Consider the following 26,182-nt stretch of genomic DNA (forward strand, 5'->3'; position numbering starts at 1 on the left):
CTCCCACCCCCAAGACACAACAAATACAAATTTCTTTGCAACCATGGAAGTTAGTTCCAGTCTGCGTCTATTGTGTGGCTGACAGTGGTTATTCTTGAGGGGTCGATCTATGAGTATTTTTTTCCTGCAAGCTTGGCTCTTTTCTCGATCCTCCCCCAGTAATACATTTAGTGTGTCCCCCAAGACTGGGTGCTGTTTATCCCCTTATAGCCATCTTGTAATGCTCTGAGAGTATCGATGACGCCCAATGCATCCTTTTTCCAAGCAGCCACTGGTTTTACTTCCATATTCAAAACTGGTTGTGATTTTGTACTTCATTCTCTAAGGGATTAAATAAACTAAGATTTCACAGGCTCTCAAATCTACTACATAAGCATGTCAATATCCAAACACATACAGCAAATCTAAAAATATTGCTGAATATTTCATCTGGATCAATTTCAAGTTTATAATAGACTTTAGAATTAGGAAAAAAAGAAAAACAAAATCCTTTGGATCATTATGATTCTCTACAGCTTTTTGACTCTATTTGATAGTGATGAAATAGAAAAAATGTAATAGTCTGTTTTCAATACTATTGAAAGTAAAGTATATTCACTGTAAATTTCATCCTCTATTTGGATAAGTCTTCATGATAAATTTTTTCTTGACTTTCTTAAAAAAATCTTTATAAGAGCAAAGTGTTTAATTTTGCTGAAGAAAAACATTACAAATTTATCAATCTACTTCCCCTATGTTAAGCTAAGATTCTGTAACATAAAAAGCCATAACATTTTCAATCAACTTAAAATGTTACAATTCTCAGTAAACCCAACATAATTATTAACTTTAGTCTTGAAAATTACATGAAAACCTTACTTTTGTTTTTCCAAGAGCCCAGTTATCAAGACCAGCTTTTTCCAAAATGGCGGCACAGGTGTCAGGGCTCACAGCGGGCTCCTCACTCCACTTGTAGCAGAGAACATGGTAGCTTCAAATGGGAGCAAAGGCTGGTTAGTATTTCACAAAGGTCCAACAGAGCCTGGGGACACTTGACAGCTTTGTTCGGGGGAAGGAAGAGACTTCCCAGATTTAACACAGAGGATCCGTTAGGCACTCTCAGAAGAGCTTTAGAGTAGACTGAATTCCAGATGACACAAATCCAGTCCAGTCTATTTGTATAAATTTGAGTACTGTTTTTTTCAGTTTAGTGATTGCTTTTCAATACTTAACAGTTAAACCCCCAATAAAAACTCCACTCAAACAAAATAAACAAACAAGCAAAATAGAAACAGTATCAGAGATACAGAGAACAGACTGACAAGCTGTCAGAGTGGAGGGGGTTGGGGGGCTGGGTGAAAAAGTGAAGGGATTAAGGAAACGAACTCACAGACACAGACATCATGGTGATTAACAGATGGGTGGGGCAGGTAGAAGAAGGTAAAGGGGGATAAATGATGATTGAAGAGGATTTGTCCTTGCATGATAAAGACACAATACATTATACAGATGATGTATTATAGAATTATTACACTTGAAACCAATATAATTTTAAAAACCAATGTCACCCCAATAAACTCAATAAATTTTTTAAAAAGCTATATAGGTATTTCTAAAAAGCAAACTTTCTCTTGGCAGTAAAAGCAGAAGGACCATAGTGGCAGGAAACAGGAAGTGGTTTTATAATCGTTACTGTTTTTACCTTCACAAAAACACTGGAAGCTGATCTTAAACTTGGATGTAGGGCTTAAATTCTATGCAAACCTCCTCCCCCTTCTATTGCTGTTTTTCCTTGAGTTATGCTTATGTTTGTTACTGCAGGTTTTTCCCATTGGTTTAACATATTAATAATTGAAGGGAGGAGGTGAGAAAAGAGGCCACAGTTGTGTTTTTTCAGACCAGTCACAAAGTCTAGTGGAGAAAAGGGGCAAATTAAAGGAAAGAAAACCAGTCTACAACAGTTGACAGTCTTGTGCAAAAAGGCAGATTTCTAGAGTTTTCAACATTCCCTTACATTTATTTAATTTCTTGGAATAGGATTGACCTGAGAGTCCAGGGGAAACAAAGCAGCAAGTTTGTGTAGGTTTTGAATTTCAAAACAGACACCATGATGTGGTCGCATGGTGAAGTAAGTGACTGAGAGTCAGGAGAGCAGCGCTCTAGTCTTGATTAAACTTGGGTACATCATGGAACCTCTTTAAGTATCAACTTTCTTATCTAAAAATGAGCCCATAGATAAAACCTCTAAAAGTTATACATCCCAGCTCCACCAAGTTTCAGCCCATTAAATCTGCGGATAGACTGGTGTTAGTTAGGGTCTTGGAGAATCCTGGCTTAGAATGGTCTGGAATAAAGTGATGGTAATAATTTTTGCTATCTGTGCAAATAACCTCAGAAAGTACCTATTAGGCTCCCACCCTTCAGGTCTGCCCACTTCAGGGTTAAACTTGCTCACAGACACATTCAGACTGAGTAGCTACTCTGCTCTCTCAACCTACCAACCATCTCCTGGCTCCCTTTCCCTCTAGATCCAGCCAGGATCTCACAGTTCATCGCACGACGCACCCTACACGAACTCCCTCGACTCTCTCGCTCTTGTTCTTTTGTTGCACCTGCTCTGCAAACATGCCAAGCTGGCCAGATCTAACCATCTGTTTCTCTGCTCTCATGTCAGGCTCTGGAACACTGCCAGGGAAAACCACCCTTTAGTCACGGCTGCACTTCCCTCTGCATGTCCAGCTTCTGGATGCAGCTGTGCCCCCAGGATGCTCAGAATCCTCACTGGTGCCCACAGCCACTCTTCTCACTCTATCCTCAGCAACTACCGAATCTCTCCTGTTCCCTCAGGTCTCCCACCTGTCCTGGCCTCTGAACCACTCTCAGCAGGTAAGCTTGTCTACTGTTTTACTAGGGGCCACTAGCCAAAAGCTTCTTCCCAACTACAAATTCATTTGCCCACTACTGATTCTTCCGTTCTCCTTCAGAGGAGTGGTAATTTGTTCTCCATCTCCTTGAGTTCTGGAGGTTGTCTCCTCTTCCTTTCCTCTTCTATATATTTTCAATTCCTTTTCTCTCTTCTGGCTTCTTTCATTTAGTACAAAACAGTCCCGCCTCCAAGTCTCTTTCATCTGAAATGATTGTAATATTTCCCACTGGCTTTATAGGTCAGTTGAAAGATTGTTTATAACTGTTTCCATTTCTCTACTACCCATCACTTCTCAGCTCCTGGAATCTTATTTAATCACATATGATCTTTTAGTGATGAAATCCAATGGGTTGTTTTCCACCCTAATTATAAATGTTTTTTTCTGAAGCACTTGAGACTGTTGGCCACTCAGTCTTGAGAGTGAGTACCCCTGCTTCCGCTCACTGCCGCCTTCATCTCCTTGATATGCTTCATATTAGACTCGCTGCTTAAAAGCTAGAGTCCTACAGTGGTCTGTTTCTTTCTAAGCTTTCTTCACAGGCATCTTGCTTGCATGCATGGTTCTGACTATTCCCTGTATGTGATGATTCCTAAATCCGTATCTTTAGACCTGTTTATAAAAGCTCTAAACATGACTTCTGACTGCCTACCCTTAGCAAAATACACCACCTTTTCTCTCCTCCCCTAGTTCCTATCTCTGTGAATGATACACCCACTTTTCAAAAGGCACTATAGCTAGAACTCGGTGTCATCCTAGACTCTTGCCTATTCTTCACTTAGTGTGCCCACCAAGCTTCAAAGTCCATCCGGAATCCATCCATCCGTTTCTCTCTATCCCTACTGACATGACTTTAAACCCACTCCTCACCTCGATGTCTGTAGCAGCCCCCCCACACTGGTATGTCCATCCTTACTCCTCCCCTCTGTAGGCCAACATACATAGCTCTGTCCCAATTATCTTAACATGAAAATCCAATCATGCCCTTTCTGACTTGAAAGTCTCCAAGATTTTCCCAAAATTCTAAGCTGGGTGGCAAAATGGGGTAGTTCCAAAGGCTGGGAGGTGACATAAATATGAGAGCTGGGAAGCAGTCAAAATGGAGTCATTCAAAATTAAAAGCAGTCATTTTGAAATGTAGAAAAGAAAAGCTCTTAGCATAACTTTTAGCAGAACTTATTTTCTCTAAAACAAAGAGACTTTTGCAGAACTTACTTTTTCTAAAAAACTCCCTACCCCTGGCCTGGAGGCTGGTTTCCCAGGCAGTGGCCTTGGGCTGGTTCTGCAAGGTGCAGAGGTTCCCAGAATGTTTCTCCCTGAATTAATCCTGTAGATGAGCATTGTAAGAGAGCCTGCTTCACTGCTTTGTTCTACCGCTATGCTTCCCCTTGTCCCCATTCCCCAATCAGTGTGTGATTTTGTCTTTAAAAGCTGACCTCAGCCTGACCTGCGGTGGTGCAGTGGGTAAAAGCATCGACCTGGAACACTGAGGTCATCGGTTCAAAACCCCGGGCTTCCCTGGTCAAGGCACATATGGGAGTTGATGCTTTCTGCTCCTCCCTCCCTTCTCTCTCTGTCTCCTCTCTCTAAAATGAATAAATAAAATCTAAAAATAAATAAATAAAAAATAATAATAATAATTTAAAAAAGCTGACCTCAAACTGTGTTCGGGGCTGCAGGATTTGAATGACTTAGGTTTCCTTGTGGTCGCCGGCTTTAAAATAAAGACTCCTTAATTTGGCTACTTAATTGTGTGGCAAAATGTCTTGCTTCTCGCTGTTCTGATACAACAATTTAAGATTGGTTGCCACAAACGATAACTAGTCTGAACGCTCCTTCCTGCTCTATATCCCACCTGCCTTTCCAGCCTCATGTTCTGCAATTTTCCATGGACATTTTGAGCTCCAGTCACAAAAGCTATTAAAATTATGCCAAAGGGCTATGTTGGCACATGCCTCTGTATGTTATCCCTAATGCCACAGGTTTGCCATCTCCACTGCTTGTTCTCTCAGTCTAGAGACCCCTCTTAGCCTATTCTCCGTGAATAGACGAACTGGGTCTGTTCATGCCTTTCCCTGTGTGAGACACCTCGCCCGAAGCCCACCGCGCACTGGGGGCTCCGGGAGGACTCCAGCTCCTGGCCCGTGCGCCGCCCACGCGGGGTGGGTAGGGGCTGTGCTCGTCGCCAGGCCTGGTTCTGCCAGGGGCACCTGGGAGACCTTACTCAAGTAATGATAACTGAATACGGTAAACTGGTGAAATGAGAGAGAGAAAAGCCAGAGAGTTGTTTACACAAAACTCCATCAAATGTGTTGGTAAGACTTCCTAAAGAAGTATTCTAAAAAACTGGAATTAAGCATGGATGAAGCTACTTAAAAAGGGTTGAGGAGAATCATAATAATTAAGAAATAGTTCTGTGGTTATTTCACAGGTATCTTTGGCTTCTTGCTTCACTCAAGAAATATTAACTAGAAAGCACATGTTGAGGGATTGTGGATACATTATGTAATCAACTAATTCTGATTAATGGATTTTATTCAAAGAAAAAAATTAAGTCTATCTCAAAAGACTGAAAAATAAATATATACTCAGGTTCTAAGTTTAAAATATGTATATAGTACATATTTTTATATTGCTTTTATGATTCTCTGATTTATTAGAATTTCTACTATAATTTAAGAAGTCTTCCCCCCTTCTCTTCACTTTCACCATCCCTGCTTCATGCTCTCAGAGTACACGTGTATACTTTTATTAAAAATGCCCACTATTCTTTCATGCACTTAACAAATATTTACTGAGCTCCAACTATGTACCAGGTGCCCATGTGAGTGATGGGAACAACACAGCAATGAACTCAGCTGACCAACAAACACCCTTGCCTCCTGGAGATTATGTTACATTGTATGATAATATAGATCATTAGATCCCTGCTCCTGAAGCTAGTCTGTCTCTTCATGCCAGAGGCTCTTTTATTACTCTTTGGGTTAAGATTTGTGTTAATCTTTTTCTCAAGGATTAGAACATAATGAGTACTCAATTAAATGCTTGCTGAATGACTAATGAACTGTCTCCAGGACTTTGCTGTGGGAATAAATGTCTAGGTAGATCCGATGTGATTATAGAGGAACACCCAGATCTGTGCTATGTTGAACCTCTTGGTTTAAAGACTTGTTTTAAAGCCAACATACTAACCTCTGCTTTGTTTTTCATGGTGAGTTTTATATTTTAAATTGTGGGATTTGAGGCCATACCACTATAAATAATAAGTTCATTTGGGATCTTAGGGCTGAGGCAGAAATAATAATGAAAATAATTATAGCTAATACAACACTTGGTTCTATCAATAAACTTCATATATATTATTTTATTTAAAATTCCTAAACACATATGAAGTTGATATAATTATCATTACAATTTGCAGATGAGGGAAGTTGAAACTTGAAGCTTATGGAACTCAAGTAACTTTGAACAAGGTCACCCATTTATCAAGTGGCAGAAATGGGACTCAGATCTGGGTTTTCTGCCATCAAAGCACACGCTTTGTTCTTACCTACTTCATTACACTACTTACTTACTGCCTTTCATGAGTTCTGGTTGCGCTGGGAGCCAAACCACTGTGTACAGTGCCTGGTGGGCAAACGGAGCTAACTTCAGCCGTTTCTTAGCATAAGGGTTCATTGAAAATAACTACAGTAAAACCCAGTGTCATGTGAAAGGTAAGTTCACGTTGTGTATCTTCCTTTCTTAACATTATTTATTTGTCAGAAAACAGAAGTGTTTCTTTACAATGAAATAGACAAAGGGCCTGGAGAATTCTGCATTGCATGTGAAAGGTTAGTGGAGGTTAAGGCGGGACAAGAAGAGGTTCATGTAGTCCTATTTACACCTCCACAAAGCTTTTGCAAATTGTTTTGCCTTCCTAACAGTCTGTGCCAATTTAGATGTCATCTTTCAAATCAGTGACACAGAAGAGGCTTGGTCTTTTATTTCTAGAACTTCCTGTGTTCAGAGCGGCTTTTCACATGTTCTTTGTCTGCTTCGTTGCCCCCTTGCTTCATCTGTCATATATAGTAACTTGCTAATAGCACAGGACTTAAACATTCAAGAATTTACTCTCACTTTGTCCTTCCAAATAAGCAACTTCTAACTACAACGTCATCAAGAAAAATAGGCTGAGTTCTCCTTATGGTCCATATTGTAAAACCATGGATAATTTTGAAAGTACAAATTTAGTCTGGCATTCAAGGCCATAATTTTAACCTGATTTGTTTTCCATCTTATCCCATACTATTCTCTGTTACTTCTGTCCTTTTACTCATACCCCCTCTGCCATCCATCTCATCCAAACCCCTCTAGCTGTGGTACACCCACTTGTGCCCTGAGAAAGCACCTTCCTGCCTTTTCCACAAGCCACGCCTCCCATGAGGTTCCAGTGTGAGTCCCCCTTCTGGGTGCTCTCTTAGTCTCCTCCTGGGCATACTCTTTCTCTCCCCTGACTTCTTACACTGTGTGTACGATTGCTTTGGATCCTAGTAGTTATTACCTTGCACTGCTGATTGACTTTCTATGTCTATGGCTCTGATCATTTTAACGGGATTGCTAATTCCTTAAGGTCAAACCTGTACATTAAAGTTTTAAAATTCTGTGTTTCCTACAGTAACTAGCATGGTGCCTTGTACATTAAAAAAGTCGCTAAGGGAGAGAGAGAGATAAAGAGAATGAAGGAGGGCAGGAGCAGGAAGTATCAACTCCCACATGTGCCTTGACCAGGCAAGCTTAGGGTTTCAAACTGGCGACCTCAGCGTTCCAGGTTGACGCTTTAACCACTGCGCCACCACAGGTCAGGCTGGTCATTTCTCATAGCAATATTTTTTTAGATATATCTTCTCAGACAAGGGAAATAAGAGAAATGATAAACAAATAGGACTATATCAAACTAAAAAGTATTTGCACAACTAAGAAATTCATCAACAAAATGAAAAGACTACCCACTCTATGGGAGAACATATTAACTGATATATCTGATAAAGTGTTAATAACCAAATTTTATAAAGAACTTCTAATACTCAACACCAATAAATAAATAAATAAATAAATAAATAAATAAATAACTCAATTTAAAAATGAGCAAAGGACCTGAATAGACATTTTTCTAAAGAGGACAGACAAATGGCTAATAGACATATGGAAAGATGCTCAATGTCACTGACCATCAGAGAAATGCAAATTAAAATCACAATGAGGAATCACCTCACAACTGTCAGAATGGCTTTCATCAATAAATCAGGTGTGGAGAAAAGGGAACCCTCATGCACTGTTGGTGGGGATACAGACTGGTGCAGCCACTGTGGAAAGCAGAAAGGAGTTATCTCAACAAATTCAAAATAAAAATGCTTTTTGAACCTGTGTTCCTACTTCTTGGGATATAGTCTAAGAATTCCAAACTGGTAATTCAATAGAAGATATGCACCCCTATATTTACTGCAGCATTGTTTACAATAGCCAAGATCGGGAAACAGCCGAGTGTCCATCAGTGGGTGAGTGGATTAAAAAGCAGTGGTACATATACACAATGGAATACTACACGAACATAAGGAAGGAAATCTTAGGTTTTGGCATAGCATGGCTGGGCCTGGAGGAGATCATTATGCTAAGTGAAATAAGCCAGTCAGAGAAAGATGAGTCCCATATGGTTTCACTCATATATGGAATCTAATGAACAAAATAAACTAGCAAGCAAAATGGACACGGACTCATAAGTGGAGAGCAGGCTGACAGTTTTTGGATGTTGGGAGTTGGGCGAGAAAGTAGGAGGAGGGATAGAGCAAAATAGGATAAAAAAAAAACACACAACATCATTGACAGGGACAACTGCATGGTGATTGCCAGGGGCAGGGAGATGGATTTCCAGGAAAACTAGACAAAATAATACTTGTAAAGCTCTAATGAGCAAGTCTACATATGGTCAGAACTCAATAAATGTTGACTGCTTATATTATAAAAAAAAAAAGTGGCTAAAATATAAGGATACTTATAGTAATGTTATATTAAGGGTACATTATGTTATATTAAGTGAAGTGGTTACTGGGGGAGGGGGTGGGGCAGTGGAGTAAAGAGGGACAAATATACAGTGACAGAAAAAGATTTGACTTTGGGTGATGGGCACACAACACAATCAACAGTTCAAATTTTTAAAATTGAAAAAACTATCATATTAATGTTACTTATATTAATATTTAAGCAAGTTAAAGATCTGCTCTTAAAAAATAAAAAGTATAATAAAGTCAAACTTTGACTTAAAATCTGAAACACCTTTCCATCAAGTCCTTTTCGATACCTCATTCATGAGCAGAATGGAGACGTTTCCTGTTGACCAATAAGAAATTACAATATTTTTTATTTCTTAGTTTTGGATGTAAAATTGGGTCTGCTCTGTGAGAAGCAGTCAGTGGTTAGATGCTGGCTGTACTTTTGAACTCTACAACTTAAAGTTTTAAAGTCTGTCTGGAAATACTAGAAAGAATTTGTCAATATGAAAGTCACCACGTTTATGTAAATTTGCGCTCCATCATAATAGAATGGTAGGATTCTCCTTACTTCCAGGTGCTCCAAATGAATGCCTTACTTTTCTTTAGAGACCTAGGTTTCTAAAGAAAAAATAGGAACTACCATGAATTACTAAAAATATGAAAATTTGTCAAAAGGGTTAGAATTCTCATTTCATTTAGTAAGGATATAGGTTACCCCAAGTAAAAGAATGCTTGACACAAGACAAGCCATGTTTTCCTTTTTTGGCAGGTGTGTGTGTGTGTGTGTGTGTGTGTGTGTGTGTGTGTGTGTGTGTGTGTGAAGGGATTAGAAATCACAGTTCCCTGTGCAATCACCAAACTTTGTTTTGTTCTTTTTTTTTTGACAGAGACAGAGAGAGAGTCAGAGAGAGGGACAGATAGGGACAGACAGACAGGAAGGGAGAGAGATGAGAAGCATCAATTCTTCATTGCAGCACCTTAGTTGTTCATTGATTGCTTTCTCATATGTGCCTTGACCAGGGGGTTACAGAGGAGCGAATGACCCCTTGCTCAAGCCAGAGACCTTGGGCTTCAAGCCAGTGACCTTTGGGCTCAAGCCAGCGACCTCAGGATTTTGAACCTGGGTCCTCTGTGTCCCAGTCTGAGGCTCTATCCACTGTACCACTGTTTGGTCAGGCTGGTTTGTTCTTAATGATAATTGATAAACTCTGAAAAAAGCCAGAGAATGTAACAGAGAATTCCTCAAATGCCACGTTTTACCTAATTACTGTAAGAAGTTTCACTCTGAAAACTGAAACTTGAAGTTTAATGGCTAATACAAATCTTAGAATTGATACATGTCAAAAACACGAGCATTTAAAATATTAAATATATGTGTATGGTACTAAATCTCCATATTACCATTAATGTATTTACTTAATAAAATATATTTAATTTATAGTTTAATTCATTTTACACTAATCTCAAATACCAGAAAGGACTCCTTATGCCCTTTCTGTCTCCTAAATCACCTTTAGAGACAGTATCTCATTTGAATCTTTCTTTTCCCCCCACAAGTCAAACTATATATATTTTTAAATTAAGAAATAAAATTTAATAGGGTGACATTGGTCAATAAGAGTACACAGGTGTCAGGTGAACATCTCTATAGCATTTGAACTGTTGATTGTGTTGTGTGCCCATCACCCAAAGTCAAATCACTTGATTCTTATAACAATTCTGTCAGGTGGTCATGGGAGATTTATTAGATGAGGAAAAAGTTTTCATATGGGCCAGGGTTTCTCAACCACTGTTTTTATTTTAGGCTGGATAATCATTGCTGTGGGAGGTTGTCCTGTGCATTTTCAGATGTTTAGCAGGATCGTTGGTATCTACCCACTGTATGCTAGCAGCCATTGCCCCATCCCATCAGTTGTGACAATTCAAAATGTCTCTAGACATTAACCAATGTCCTTTGAGTGCAAAATCTCCCCTTGCTGAGAATCACTGGGATAGGCCGTGGTCACACAGCAAGTGGCAGAGCTGGGGCAAGCACTGTCTAGGAGCTCAGGCCTCTCAGTCATGCTGCCTGTGACACATACCCTGTGGTGCCACACAGGGCCTCCCAGCTGACGAGAGAAACTTCTACTCCAGATTTTAGCTGCCTATTCTTTCATAATCCTTAACATGAACAATATGCTTTTTTCCTAGAGCACCTAAGTGATTGTTTCCTATAATAGTTCCAAATAATTCTGATATAAACTGCACATGGAAACTTAAAAAGAAATCTATGTGGCCCTGGATGGTGGCTCAGTGGAGAGAGCATTGGCCTGGTGTATGGATGTCCCAGTTTTGATTCCCGGTCAGGGCTCTTAGGAGAAGCAATCATCTGCTTCTCCTACCATCCCTCTCCCTCTTCTCTCCTTATTGCCCTACTGCAGCTGGTGGCTAGATTGATTTGAGCATGGCCCCAGTCGCTGAGGATAGCTCTGTTGGAGTGCATCAGCTGCAGGTGCTAAAAATAGCTTGGTAGTTAAGCATCAGCCCCATATGGGGTTGCTGAGTGGATCCCAGTCAGAGCACATGCCCTGATAGTCTGTCTCAGTATCTCCCTTCCTCTCACCTAAAAAAAAAAAAAAAAAAGAAACCCACTTACCGTTTTATAAAGTTTGCAAAAAGAATCCGATGCGAGTACCCCAGCCTCCGAATCCTTGCTGTCTCCAGAATCCCTGTGTAGCGGAGCTGCAGCAGAACCTTCTCTTTGTCGTAGTTTCTTGCCTGACGTTCATTATTTGGTTTGATGCAACGAACAAAATGAGGTTGGCCCACCACCATTTTAGATAGCAAATCCATCAGGGAATACTATAATATGTGACAAAAATAAGTTTCCCATGTAGCATACAAAAACTTATGAGTTTGTAGGTCGTTTTATTGTAGTAAAAAAAAAAAAAAACCTTAATGTTACACATGCTTATACTGATTCACAGTAAATGGAGGGAAATTTGTATTAATGACAATTTTATATATAGCATATTTTAAAAGACAGATTTACTCATACACATAGAGAGGCAATAACTAGGAACTTACAATAGCTATTAAAAGTTTGCCTGTAAATTTTATAGGCAACTTTAATTAATAGATAAAATTATTATTTTTTTATTTATTCATTTTAGAGAGGAGAGAAAATGAGTGAGAGAGAGAGAGAGAGAAAGGGGGGAGGAGCAGGAAGCATCAACTCCCACATGTGCTTTGACCAGGCAAGTGCAGGGTTTCGAACCGGCAGCCTCAGCGTTCCAGGTCGACACTTTATCCACTGTGCCACCACAGGTCAGGCTAAAATTATTTTTGATAGTTTCTGAGTAATTACCGTACTTCTCAATACATGACTGAGAGGCCTGAGCTCATAGACAGTGCTCGCCCCAGCTCTGCCACTTGCTGTGTGACCACAGCCTATCCCAGTGATTCTCAGCAAGGGGAGACTTTGCACTCAAAAAGTATATGACACTTTTTTTTTTTAAATTCGGGGGTCTAAAAACTGGATGTGTCTTACACAGCGGTTATGGCATTTCAAATGCCATAGATGGAACTCAGGATGAGGCAATATATGAAGACAGTGATTTATCATCAGACACAGATGAGGACAAGCTCATGGATGGAAGTTTTGACAGTGATGAGTTGTATAAATTTTATGATGAATAAAACTTGACTTTAATAACTTTATGTGTAATGCATTTTTTTTCCAAATTTTGGGCCCCAAAATTAAGGTGCGTCATATAGATGAAAACATCTTATACACAAGAAATATAGTATATCCTCTCAGGGAAGCTTGCCAAATTACAGCATTTAGGCACACAGTCTAGTTTTCTACTTATACTACGAATTTCCTTATCTAGCTCTTTTCTGGAAAGAATAAAAGTAAACACTTTAATCTCTGTCAGAATTACCTCTTAATTTAAAATAAGGATTCAGAAGTTAATGTAGTTTATTATATAGGTCAGAGTTATACAAATAACTGCCGGTTGGTTCAGTGGTAGAGCATCGGCCTGGCATGTGGACGTTCTGGGTTCGACTCCCAGTCAGGGCACACAGGAGAAGCAACCATCTGCTTCTCCACTTTCTCTTTCTCTCCCCCCTCCTGCAGCCATGGCTTGACTGGAGTGAGTTCGCCCTGGGCACTGAGGGTCACTCCATGACCTCTGGCTCTGGCAGAACTCTGTTGCTGAGCAACGGAGCAACGCCTTAGATGGGCGGAGCATCGTCTCCTAGTGAGCTTGCCAGGTGGATCCTAGTCGGGGCATGCAGATGGGATTCTGTCTCTCTGCCTCCCCTCCTCTCACTGAATAAAACAAATAAATAAATAAACAAATCCATTTAATTTTTTTTAACATACAACATGCCAGACATTGTACTTGGTGTTTAATTTTAATCCTCAAAATAACCATGTACAGTCAATAAGACTGCCATTTTACAGACAATGGGAAGTTCAGAGTGCTCAACCTGTGACCTCTGACCAATGGTGAAACAAGGATTCAAACCCAAGTGGAAAGTCAAAATCTTTATAATGTCCAAGGTCCTGCATTTGCACCTTTCCTCACCGCTTACATCTTGAATCTCATTTTTTATTATCTTTCTCTCTTACTCTCCTCCAACCCTGCAAGCCTGCTCCTACCTCAATGCCTTTGCACTGGCTGTTCCTTCATTTCTGCATAGCTCGTTTCTAACCTTCTCACATCTTGACTCAAATGTCACTAAGTGAGGCTTCCCTAGATCACAACCCACTCCCCACTCCCAGTTTTTCTTGCCCTGCTGTTTCCTTTTCCCGTAGCATTTTGCAGCCTCTAATGTTCTTTATTGTGTGCTCCCTTGCTAGACTGTATGCTCCAGTAAGACATAGAGTTTTGTCTGTTTTCTTCTTCAGTGCTTCCTCAGTAATCATTTAAGTAATCTAGTCTGCTCTAGTTTGATAATTTTTTTGTTTAAAATTTTTTTTTAAATCACACAGGTGGGAAGACTCTCTTATGCAGCAATACCTTATTAAAACAGCAGCTGATATTCTAAGCATAAATAATTAGTAGCCTATTAACTAAGGATATAACATATTAGGAGAATCATGGTTTCAGTAAAAGTGTACTCCCAGAAAACCAGCACCAGGATTACAAATTGTTGGCCAGGTGATGAACATGTGGACGTCGGTAGCTGTTGAAGACTGGCTCTCTTGCAGTGTTGGAAATACAGAAGTCCCCAGCTGAACCACCCACTGGGACTGAGTAACTGATGCAGTGTGAGATCTGCATGGCTTCCTCTGGGGCCCTGAGACTCAGATGTGATCTTCTTCAAAGGGCTGGGTCTGCTATTTTGGAGCCCTTTTCATTATGTTTATCAGTGAGTCATCATTCCTTTAGTCATGCAAACATCTGCCAGGCCTCGCAGAGCCATAAACCTATCTGTTGGCAAGCTGAGCACAGCTCACTGCAATTTAGGCATTGGTTTTTCTTAGGGACCAAGATAGTGTTACACTATGTCCATTCTTTTGAGGTTTTCAGCTCATCTGTGTGTAGCAAGATACAGAATGGGCATGGGTACTCAACCTTGTCCCATCTGTCTATCCCCAAATTATTCAGGAGTGGAAGGAGCAAAGATGGTTATCATAGCATCTGATGAAAATGCATTTTGCTCTATGGACAAATTTTAACCCAGGTAAAGATTTCCATTAAGATGGACCTAGCATACAACCATTTTACAGATTTTTGACAGCATACTCTAATTAACTTCTTGTATCTAACAAATAGTAATTGAAATGCAGAAAAAAAACTTTTTTGCTAATAGTACTACTCTGAGATGTTACTAGTTTTTGACCTGTCACTCTCATTTAGAATAAATACCATCCTTTAGTACAACATATCATAATTTAATATCTTACTCTAAAATATGAAGCAACTGTTTGTGTCTTCATGTTGGTCGTCTCTCTGGCGTGACGCGTGGTTTCTCCGGGTTCACCCTGAGGAGACCAAGGGAGACAGTGGTGCTTCAGCACTGATCACGCCCTATGATCCTCAGGGAGCGTGGGGGATTTCCTCCAGCATCTCACAGGCTATGAACTCACATACACAAAACAGCAAACGGTCATTGATATTTTTACTTTAAGGTAATTGTTCAAAGCCTCATTGGAATGTGACCTGGTTGTGCACAGAATGCAAGTATCTCTGACCTTAGCTAATACATTTTTAGTTGGTCTGAGTGTAACATTCAAACTAAGCTGTAAATGAAGAGTCAAGAATATATAAAAAATCCATGACTATTTAGTGTCCTGTGGTAATGTGAACATAATATAAATATCTGTTTAAGCAGGAAACAGGAGCAAAGGGAGAAAAATGAAGGAAAATACTTTTAGGAGCACACCAATATTGTCATTGTAAAGGTTAGAGGCTTAGATCACTGCCATGAAAAATGCATTTTCTTACCTTTGTCAGGTTGATTGATTTTTCTGAAGTTCTCAGTTGATAGTTTATGATATTTTTAGTTTTAGAATGTGGCAGGTTACCTATTGGAATTTAGATAAAATTAACATACCTTTTAGAACCCTTGGTAGCTAAAAGGATTTCCTCATTTATTTAAATATTAAAATGAGCACTGTTGATCCCACAGTATTCAGATTTACATGCTTGGATAACTATTTATTGAGAAACTTAGAGATAAAATAATATGTGAAAATTTATACCAAAATTTTAACTCAGAAAAACAATCCAGCTTGGAGAATAGAAAGATATAGGTCAATGTTGGATTTCCTTTTAATTGCTACAAGTTATGGAGTGTTTATAATAGAAAAAGCTATTTTATTTTGTGTATGTGTGTTAAATGGCATCTGGGATCTTTTTTTAACATAAAGTTAAGCTTTACAACAGGCCTTAAAAATCACATGGATCATTCATTCATATGAAGCAATTATAAGTGAGACAAGTGTGGCTGAAAACAGTGGACAATTTCAACCTAACATTCAGAAATGTGTGCCTGGTGCAAGGGTTGTATAAATGCTCACAACTCCAGGTTGTGACAAAAGGACAGTGTGATGAAAAATTACTGATCTTGGAAGCCAGGAAGATCTGGGCTTGAATACCCGCTGTGGTACTTAAGTTGTGTTACCAATGGGTCTTTTACTTAAGTCTCTAAACTTGGACTTTGGATCCATAAAATGGAGATGGTGATGCCTACCTCATAGAATTTTGATGAAATGTGATAGTTTGGCTGTGACCTGTTCGGTGCCTGGAAATGTTAGTTTACTTTCACTCCTCTCCCATCCACCTACCAAGCACAATAAACCAACCACTGGAGACAGCATATGTAACGGATTGAAGAACCTGAATTTTTCTACCTTCTTCTGTGAGGTAACAATGGAAAAGCTGTTCAACCTTTCCAAGTCTCAGTGTCTCACCTGTGAAAGCTGTTCCTCCTCAGAGTATTGTTATTAGGGATAAATGAAAGTACTTGGCATAGTGCAATTTTTATTTATTTTTAAAATTTATTTATTCATTTTGGAAAGAGAGGAATAGAGAGAGAGAGACAGAAGTGTCAACCTGTTCCTATAAGTGCCCTGACCGGGGATCAAACCAGCAACCTTTGCATATCGGGACAACGCTCTAACCAACAGAGCTATCCAGCTAGGGCTGCACAGTGCAGTTTTTAAACAAATTTATCTGTTATTGTTGTTGTTATTACTATATGTTTGCACATGTAAGTGAGTATAAGACCAATATACTTTCAATAGCTTCGAGGTTCTGAGTTCCTGAAACACCTTTTGACTATGAAGTTCTCTTTAACCAGAGAACTGTTCTGCTGATAGTCAGGAGGCATAATGTAGTATTGAGAACCTGGTTGCCTATTTTATAAGGGTGAAAAGCATGAAGTAGAGGCATAGATGCTGTAAGTGAAAACAGAAAGAGATAATTATTAAAATCAAAACTGAAGACTTTTGCTTCTGGGCAAGACACAGGCTGGATGGACTGAAACAACTACAAAACCATACAGATTATATGGAACAACTTTTCCCTTTGCATTTATTTTGGTGAGGTAAAACACACATAACATAACATTCAGCTTCTTCATCATTTTAAATTGTACAGTTCTGTGGTATTACATACATCCATAATGTTCTGCAACCAACACTGCCATCCATCTCTATAGCTCTTCTCATGTCCTACCACTGAAACTCCAGACCTATTAAATAATAATTCCCTATTCTCACATCCCTCCCATCCCCTGACAACTGCAATTCTGTCTCTATGAGTTTGTCTCATACAAGTGGAATCCTACAGTATTTTTCTAGGAGAAAGAGTTGTTACACATTGTGAACCAAGCAGTACAGGACAGTGATCCCTGACAGAGGGGAAATAAATGAAGTGAGCTCTACGATTTCTCCAGCTTTCTCTGCCTGAAGAGGCTTTAAGCTGAAATGCAGAGAGAGAAACCTAGGCAAAGCCTGGGCAAAAGAACAGATGCAACCAATAGAAAACAAGTAAGACGGTAATGTCAATCCAAACACACCATTAATCACATTAAATGTAAATAGTTCAATCATCACAATTAGAAGGCAGAGATTTTCAGATTGGATTTTAAAAAGCAAGGCCCAAACTATATGTAGTCTACAAAAACTCACTTCTTTATTATATGCGGCTTAAGTGTCTGTTTGTTGCTGATAGCTTATTGGTTGCTTGCGTAACTGTACTAGCCAAGGGGGTGAAGTTGCCACGGCTGAACGCAAATTGAGTGGGTCAGGGGGAAGGTGAACATTTGTTTGCATTGGCAATCATCTGTTTTACATAAAAACTACGTCTTAACGTAATTTCTTTTAAGAATGCCTCCTAGAAAATACAGCACTGAAGAGGAGAGAAAAGGAGCTAAAGCTGCACAAAAACGGCTTTCTTGACAAAAAGAAACCACTGAGCAGAGAAAGACAAGTCTTGCTTCAGTCGCAGAGCAAATGCGTCTTTCTCAGCAAAATGAGACTGATGAGCATAGAGAAACAAGGCTTGCCTCAGATGCAAGACAAAAAAGCCTGTCTCGACAAAATGAGTCCCTTGAACAAAGGCAGGAGAGAAATGCAAAAAAAAACGACAGAGTAATGCTGACCGAAACGCAAAAAGGATTAAAACAGTTTCAAACGGAGAAACTTTAATTTTTGAGCATTCCTCTGGTGACATGAATATTAAATGTGAACACTGTCAGTCCTTAAACTTCAAGTTAGAAACTAATCGATTTGACCATGGCAAGAAAGGATTTTCTCAATGTTGGCATTTTTTTACCTGAGCCTGCATTTGGACACGGTCAACTTTATGTTGCCTGTTCAAGAGTTTGTGAAAGAACGGACGTAAAATTAAAAATAATTGATGGTCCTCTGCAAGGCGAGCTTAAAAATGATGGAAAGATCTACACAAGAAATGTTGTGTACAAAGAGATCTTTGACATGTGAATTAACATTTTATTATTTAAATCACCTTTATTTATTGAGCTAGCGGTGGCTCTTAAGAAATGTACCACCAGTGGTTTCCTTCATTGCACTCTACTTTAAGCAATTAAGCAAGTAGAAGGGGGAAACCCCGTGGGGCAGTAAGCAAAGGGGCGTCCTCGCCGTCTGACCTGGGTAATTCAGTTTGAATTAGCAGACACCTTTGCACAAATCATTTTAATTACAATTTATAATATCTAGAACAGCGGTCATTTCATATGACCGCTGGGCTTTCTAGTTAAATATAAACACAAAGCCTGATCTGTGGTGGTGCAGTGGATAAAGCATCACACTGGAATGCTGAGGTCACCAGTTTGAAACCCTGGGCTTGTCTGGTCAAGGCACAAATCACAAATGGGAGTTGATGCTTCCATCTCCTCCCACCCTTCTCTCTCTCTGTTTTTGTCTCACACTCTCTCTGTTCTAATACAAATAAAGTCTTAAAAAATATGAACACAAAAATATATTGAAATTAAAGGTATGAAAAATGCGGCCCCGGCCAGTTAGCTCAGTGGTAGAGCATCGGCCTGGTGTGTAGGAGTCCTGGGTGCAATTCCCAGCCAGGGCACACAGGAGAAGTGCCCATCTGCTTCTCCACCCCTCCCCCTCTCCTTCCTCTCTGTCTCTCTCTTCCCCTCCCGCAGCCAAGGCTCCATTGGAGCAAAGTTGGCCCGGCTGCTGAGGATGGCTCTATGGCCTCTGCCTCAGGTGCTAGAATGGCTCTGGTTGCAACAGAGTGACACCCCAGATGAGCAGAGCATCGCCCCCTGGTGGGCATGCCGGGTGGATCCTGGTCAGGCGCATGCGGGAGTCTGTCTGACTGAGTCCCTGTTTCCAACTTCAGAAAAATTAAAAAAAAAAAGTATGAAAAATGCCATTCAACCACTAATCATAAGAAAGCTGAAGTCTACAAATCATTATCATACAAGGCAGATTTCAGAACAAAAAATATTACCCTGGATAAAAGAGAGTCACTTATTAATAATAAAGGGGTCTATTCATCAAGAAGATAAAAAAATTCTAAATTTTTATGTACTCCCTTAGAGACCTTAAAAATATATGAAGCAAAAACCTGATTTAAATGAAAAAAAAAATCAATAAATTGACAATTAAAGTCAGATATATCAAGATCCTTCTCTCAGTAACTGATAGAACCAGGAGAAAACCAGTAAGAATACAGAAGACTTAACCAATAGTATCAAACAAGTTGACCTAATTGATATTTATAATATAGAACATACCACCTAACAACAGTAGAATATACATTATTTTCAAGTGCAACATAAACCAAGATAGACCATATCCTGAGCCATGAAAAATGTTTCAATAAAGTTAAATAAATTAAATCATACAAAATATGCTTTTTGAGCATTACAGAATTAAATTAGAAGTCTATAACAAAAAGATATCTGGAAAACCCCAAGATATTTAGAAATTAAATATAAGACTTGTAAATAACCCGTTTAAGTGCCTGTATTAGAAAAGAAGAAATATTTTCTTAAATCATGGAAGCTCTCACCTTAGAAGTTAGAAAAAAGACAAAATACCCAAAGTAAACAGAAGAAAGGAGGCAATAAACATAAAAGCAAAACAAACAAACAAAAACAACAAACACTGAGAAATAGCAAAACCTAGAAGGTCAATGAAACCATAAGCTGGTTCTTTGAGAATATCAATAAAATTGATGTCGCTTTCAAGATTTTTCATAAAGTTACTATAGTCAAGAAGTGCAGAAAGATAGACAAATATCAATAAAACATTGTAGAGAGCCTAGATATAGATCTAGACATATAGTCAATTGATTTTCAACAAGAGTGCAAAAGGAATTCAATGAGGAAAGAACATCTCTTCAACAGATGCTAGAACAGCTGATTAGAGGCAGGGAGAAGGAGGGGAAGGATTACAATGGGTAATGAGGAAATATCATTTGGGGGTAATGAACAGATTCATTATTAATTGTGGTGATAGTTTAACAGTGTTTATGTATGTAAAGAAGTCATAAAATTTTACTGCCTAATCAGTGGTGGCGTAGTGGATAAAGTGTCAACCTGCAATGCTGAGGTCGCTGGTTTGAAACCCTGGGCTTGCCCGGTTAGGGCACATATGGGAGTTGATGCTTCCTGCTGCTCCTACCTTCTCTGTCTCTCTTTTTCTCCCCCTTCCCCTCACTAAAAAAAAAAAAAAAGTCATCAAATTTCACTATCTAAATGTATGTTATGTCAGTTATACCTCAATAAAACTACAAAAATGCAGAGAACAATTTTAAACTCCAATAAAGAAAAACAACCCCAAACTACATTTTTTTCTACTTAAAAGCAAATCTAAGAATGTATATAGCTGAATGGAACAAGATCATGTGAATTTTTAACCAATAAGGCAGGGTTCACTAAACCCGTAGAACCTCAAGGAACTATCCAAATGCTGCCCACTCTGAAATAGCAGGTGATGCTGAGCTCTCCGGAGGTGAGCATATTCTTCTGGTGAGTAGCTAGGACACCACCATATTTCCTTCACTTTCTTTAATGAAAACCACCTTTTTTATGTTCCTTCAGATGATCTAGGCAGAGAACATTAATTATTGAATACCTTGAGCCCAAAACAAACCAACATGAAGAATTGAGGATTATACTCATGAAAATCACAATCAGAAACTATTTGATCAGACCTTGGCTGGGTTGCTCAGTGGATAGAGCCTCACCCCAGCAAGTGAAGATCATGGGTCATCATGGATCACCCCAGTCAGAGTACATTCCAGAAGTAATCAGTGAGTGCACAACTAAATGGAACAACTAAATGGAAGTGAGTTGATGCTTCTCTCTTTCTGTGTTCCTTCCCTACTCTCTCTCTCTTTTTCTCTCAAATCAATGAAGAAACTGTTTGATCAGGCCTGAAAAACTTTTTCATTTAAAGGAAATTGTCTTGCCTGAGCTGGTGGTGGTGCAGTGAATAGAGCATCGGACCGGGACACAGAGAACCCAGGTTCAAAACCCCAAGGTCTCTAGCTTGAGCGCAGGCTCATCTGGTTTGAGCAAGGCTCACCAGCTTGAGCCCAAGGTTGCTGGCTTGAGCTCAGTCTGCTGTAACCCTCCGGTCAAGGCACATATGAGAAAGCAATCAATGAACCAACTAAGGTGCCGCAACGAAGAATGCATGATGCTTCTCCATCTCTCTCCCTTCCAATCTGTCTGTCCCTCTCTCTGTCTCTTTCTGTCTCTGTCACACACACACAAACACACACACACACAAAATAAAATAAAATAAAATAAAATAAATTGTCTTGGCTTACCTGTTTTTGTCAGAGGGTGACTGACTAGTTGTCGAATTACACTGTTTTCTGATGACCTCAAAAGTAGCACTATATCAGTTGGAAGGGTGTCTCTATTTTTAGCTAAGAACCCACTTGCATTATAGAGGACCTGTTGATAAAGTATGTTATCATTATCACAACTGTACCACTGTCATCATCATCTTCATAAATAGGTCTTCATGGGGGGCTCACTGTGCCGAGTGACAGGTATACAAGGATTTATACAGGCAGTCCCTTTACAACTTCGTTGGAAAAGCGAATGTCTCCAGGTTTATAGTAAATCTTGTTAGAGAAAAATCTGTCTCATTGCTTTTGTTTGGGTTGAAATTATAAAGGAAGTTTGATTCCTACCATTTATCATGCTAGAAATCTGGTGCGTTTCTGGAAGGTTGGGTGAGGTATAAGGGCACCTGGGCCCCCAAGTCATTCTCATTCCTGTGACAGTGGATTCACTGCAGTGAATTGGCCATTGTGTAGAGTTCTGTCTCAGTAGCACTGAGATCTAAGTTTGCTGTAGGTGTTTATGCTTCTGGCACTACTAAAATATAAGACTAAAATAAAGATCAATGTAACCCAAAGATTTCTGTAGGATGGTCCAATATGGCGGTTGTTATGGACTAAATTGTGTTCTTCTAAAATTATGTTGAATCCTTAACCTCTGGTTGACTATTTGGAGAGAGGGTCTTTAAGCAGGTAATTAAAGTTGAGTGAGGTCGTGAGGATGGGGTCCTAATCCCATAGGGCTGATGTCCTTATATAATGAGGAAGATACACCAGAGATCTGTCTCTCTCTACCCCATGTGTACACAAGGAAAAGGAAGTTGTCTGTAAGCCAGGAAGAGAGGCCTCACCAGCCCCCAACCCTGCCAGCACCTTGTCTTAGATTTGTAGTCTCCAGAACTGAGAAAAAAATACATTTCTGTTGTTTAAGCCACCCTAGCTGTGGTATTTTGTTATGGTGGTCCAAGCAGACTGATATTGATATTAAAAACTGGATAAAATTATCATAGACAACTATTTATAAATGTTTTAAAGGAGGCTTATTAATAAAATCAGGTGGTAAAAATCATGAGAGGCTACAACTATAATATTTAAGGTAGATTTTCTTTGATGATGAGTATGTAGAATGCTGAGGTTTGTTGAACAGAGATCTAGTAAACTAGAGTGCTCAGGGCTCTGCTTAGTTCATCCTGTTTATGTATTTTTAATTCATTGCATTCATTCTGTATTTTAGTATCTTTTTAGCCCTCCAATATTTATGACATCATTGTGATAGAATGACTTATTATTCTCCACAGAAGGGAAGGAACACGGCCTCCGGGCGCTGAGGTTTGCTCTGGTGTGGGAATGGGTATCTGTCAGTGCTCAAACCATTCTTCTTCTAACTGTGTATCCATCCATTCACCAGCTTCATCAATCCAGGTTAGCTCACTTATCTGACTAAACCTACCTCCAGCCTGGCACCTCCTCCTGTTGGGAAGGAGGAAAGACAAAGGCTGTGGTGGAGAGAGAAGCACCTACTGTCCAAAAAAGTCAGTTTAAAATAAAGGTTCCCAGCTATCACTAAAAGAAGGAAAAAATAGGTACCACTACCCGCCGATCTTACCCAAAGCCAAATGTTGGGATCAGAAAGGTGGACTGTTTAAGGCTTGTCTTTCTTTTCTTTCTTGTTTTTCACTTATTTAATAAAAATTCCTCTAGAAAAACTATTACCTTGTGTTTGTTGAACTAAGAGTTTTTTCTTTCTTTCTTTCTTTCTTTTTTTTTTTGCCTTTTCAGGATAGCTGCTAGAAGTGGATGCCCCAGAGTGGGAGTGGTGGGCAAAGAACAGGACAGACTTCAGGAAACTGGAGAGCCGAGGTAGGGCCAGGGAGGGGCAGAAACAGACGGCTATCTCATTAGAACCACCTGTAAATATTTTGGGCCACAGTTTTCATGTCTACCATTACTATTTGACAGAAGACCAAAGAGAAACTCAGTCATAACTGTTCAATGTTCTTACCTTTCCTGCAAAATGGTGAATTCCAAAACTAAGTTCCATTCTTTTGGGCCTCCAGAAGTACTGTGATTTCAGGTTATCTTCAAATTTTTCTATTGGAAAAAAAACACCTCCAATATCAAGCATGTAGGAGATACTAAAAAAATACAGATTGACAGAATTATCGCTCCATAAAATGGACAATGTGCAGGAAAAAAGAAAATTGTACATATCTTATGCAAGCAGACTTGGAATAGAATTATAAATGGTAAGGTAACATTCAAGATCATGAATTTTGCCATTCCATTATGATTTAGAGAAGTCATTCTCAAACCTTAACAAGTATCAGGGTCCCCTGAAGCCCATTTCCAGGTCCTACTCCCGGAGTTTCTGACTCAGTAGATCGGGAATGGGATCCAAGAAGTCATAATTCTACCAAGCTCCCAGGTGATACAAGTATTCCTTGTCTGGGGACCACATTTTGAGAACAACTGATACAGAGGAGACTGACTGATTAGAGAGGTTTCTGAAACACAGTTTGAAGCCTGAAAATCAGGTGTTGTGCCTCTCCTGTCTCTAGAGAAGTTATACGTTATTATTGGTTACATGGGAAACACAAGAGGATTAGAAAGGCTATGTTTCTGTAACAGTTTTATTATCCTCAGAGAACTTTTTACTCATGTTTTAGAGGAATATTTTAACATCAAAACCAAGGTACTCCTTTGCAACCAAAAAAATAAAGTACCTAGGAGTAAATTTAACCAAGGAGATTAAAGATTTGTACTTGGAAAATTATAAAACATTGATTAAAGATATTAAGAAAGATACAAACAAGTGGAAGCATATACCGTGCTCATGGTTAGGAAGAATAAACATCATTAAAATGTCTATATTACCCAAAGCAATTTATAAATCCAATGCAATACCAATTAAAATATCAATGACATACTTCAATGATATAGAACACATATTCTAAAAATTTATATGGAACCAAAAAAGAACATGAATAGCCTCAGCAATCTTGAAAAGGAAGAATAAAGTGGGAGGTATCACACTTCCTGATATCAAGTTATACCACAAGGCCATTGTACTCAAAACAGCTTGGTACTGGCATAAGAACAGGCATATAGATTAATGGAACAGAACAGAGAACCCAGAAATAAACCCACACAATTGATATTTGACAAAGGAGGTAAGAGCATACAATGGAGTAAAGACAGTCTCTTTAACAAATGGTGTTGGGAAAATTGGACAGCTGCCTGCAAAAAAATGAAAATAGACCACCAACTTACACCATTCACAAAAATAAACTCAAAATGGATAAAAGACTTAAATGTAAGGTATGAAACCATAAGCATCTTAGAAGAAAACATAGGCAGTAAGCTCTCCGACATTTCTCGCAGCAATACATTTGCTGACTTATCTCCATGGGCAACGGAAATGAAAGACAGGATAAACAAATGGGACTATATCAAACTAAAAAGCTTTTGCACAGCTAAAGACAATAAGAACAGAATAAAAAGACAAACTACACAATGGGAGAACATATCTGACAATACGTCTGATAAGGGGTTAATAACCAAAATTTATAAAGAATTTGTAAAATTCAACACCAGGAAGATAAAAAAATCCAATCAAAACATGGGAAAAAGAAATGAATAGACACTTCTCCAAAGAGGACATTCAGATGGTCAATAGGCAGATGAAAAAATGTTCAACATCACTAATCATTAGAGAAATGCAAATTAAAACCACAATGAGATATCACCCCACACCAATTAGAATGGCGCTCATCAACAAAACAACACAGAAAAAGTGCTGGCGAGGATCTGGAGAAAGGGAACTCTCTTGCACTGCTGGTGGGAATGCAGACTGGTGCAGCCACTGTGGAAAACAGTATGGAGATTCCTCAAAAAATTAAAAATCGAACTGCCTTTTGACCTAGCTATTCCACTTTTAGGAATATACCCCAAGAAAACCATAGCACTGTTTCAAAAGGAGAAATGCACCCCCATGTTTATGGCAGCATTGTTCACAATAGCGAAGATCTGGAAACAGCCCAAGTGTCCATCAGTGGACAAGTGGATTAAAAAGCTTTGGTACATATACACAATGGAATACTATGGGGCCATGAAAAAGAAGGAAATCTTACCTTTTGTGGCAACATGTATGACATGGAAACTATTATGCTAAGTGAAATAAGCCAGGCAGAAAAAGAAAAATATCATATGACCTCACTCATTTGAGGAATTCAATGAGGAACGGAATTGAGACAGAGGAGGGATCAAAGGGACCAGAGGAAAAGAGAACAGAGGGAAGGGGATGATAGGATGGGATAAACCTGAAGGGAAGGGGAGAGGGTGCTATGGGGAGGGGGGCAAGGGAGATGTTGAGGGGAATACGGGGGGAAGAGAGATGCATTCGGGGCAACACTAGAAATTATTGTAAGACAATAAATTAAAATCAATAAAAAAAAGAAAAAAACCC

General features: G+C 39.2%; 1 protein-coding gene across 1 annotated transcript in view; it reads right to left on the reverse strand.

The window, feature by feature from the left end:
- Window positions 1-26,182, reverse strand: part of MYO3A (myosin IIIA) — a 250,823-nt gene that overhangs the window by 53,658 nt on the left and 170,983 nt on the right. The window contains exons 22-27 of the mRNA XM_066384881.1: window positions 23,720-23,808; window positions 21,697-21,826; window positions 15,373-15,452; window positions 14,832-14,909; window positions 11,568-11,773; window positions 859-970 (exon numbers count right to left, since the gene is read on the reverse strand). Coding sequence (XP_066240978.1) covers window positions 859-970; window positions 11,568-11,773; window positions 14,832-14,909; window positions 15,373-15,452; window positions 21,697-21,826; window positions 23,720-23,808 — 695 coding nt within the window. The remainder of the gene's footprint in view (window positions 1-858; window positions 971-11,567; window positions 11,774-14,831; window positions 14,910-15,372; window positions 15,453-21,696; window positions 21,827-23,719; window positions 23,809-26,182) is intronic.

Source organism: Saccopteryx leptura, chromosome 5, assembly GCF_036850995.1.
Source record: "Saccopteryx leptura isolate mSacLep1 chromosome 5, mSacLep1_pri_phased_curated, whole genome shotgun sequence".
In the NCBI taxonomy this organism is placed as follows: domain Eukaryota; kingdom Metazoa; phylum Chordata; class Mammalia; order Chiroptera; family Emballonuridae; genus Saccopteryx; species Saccopteryx leptura.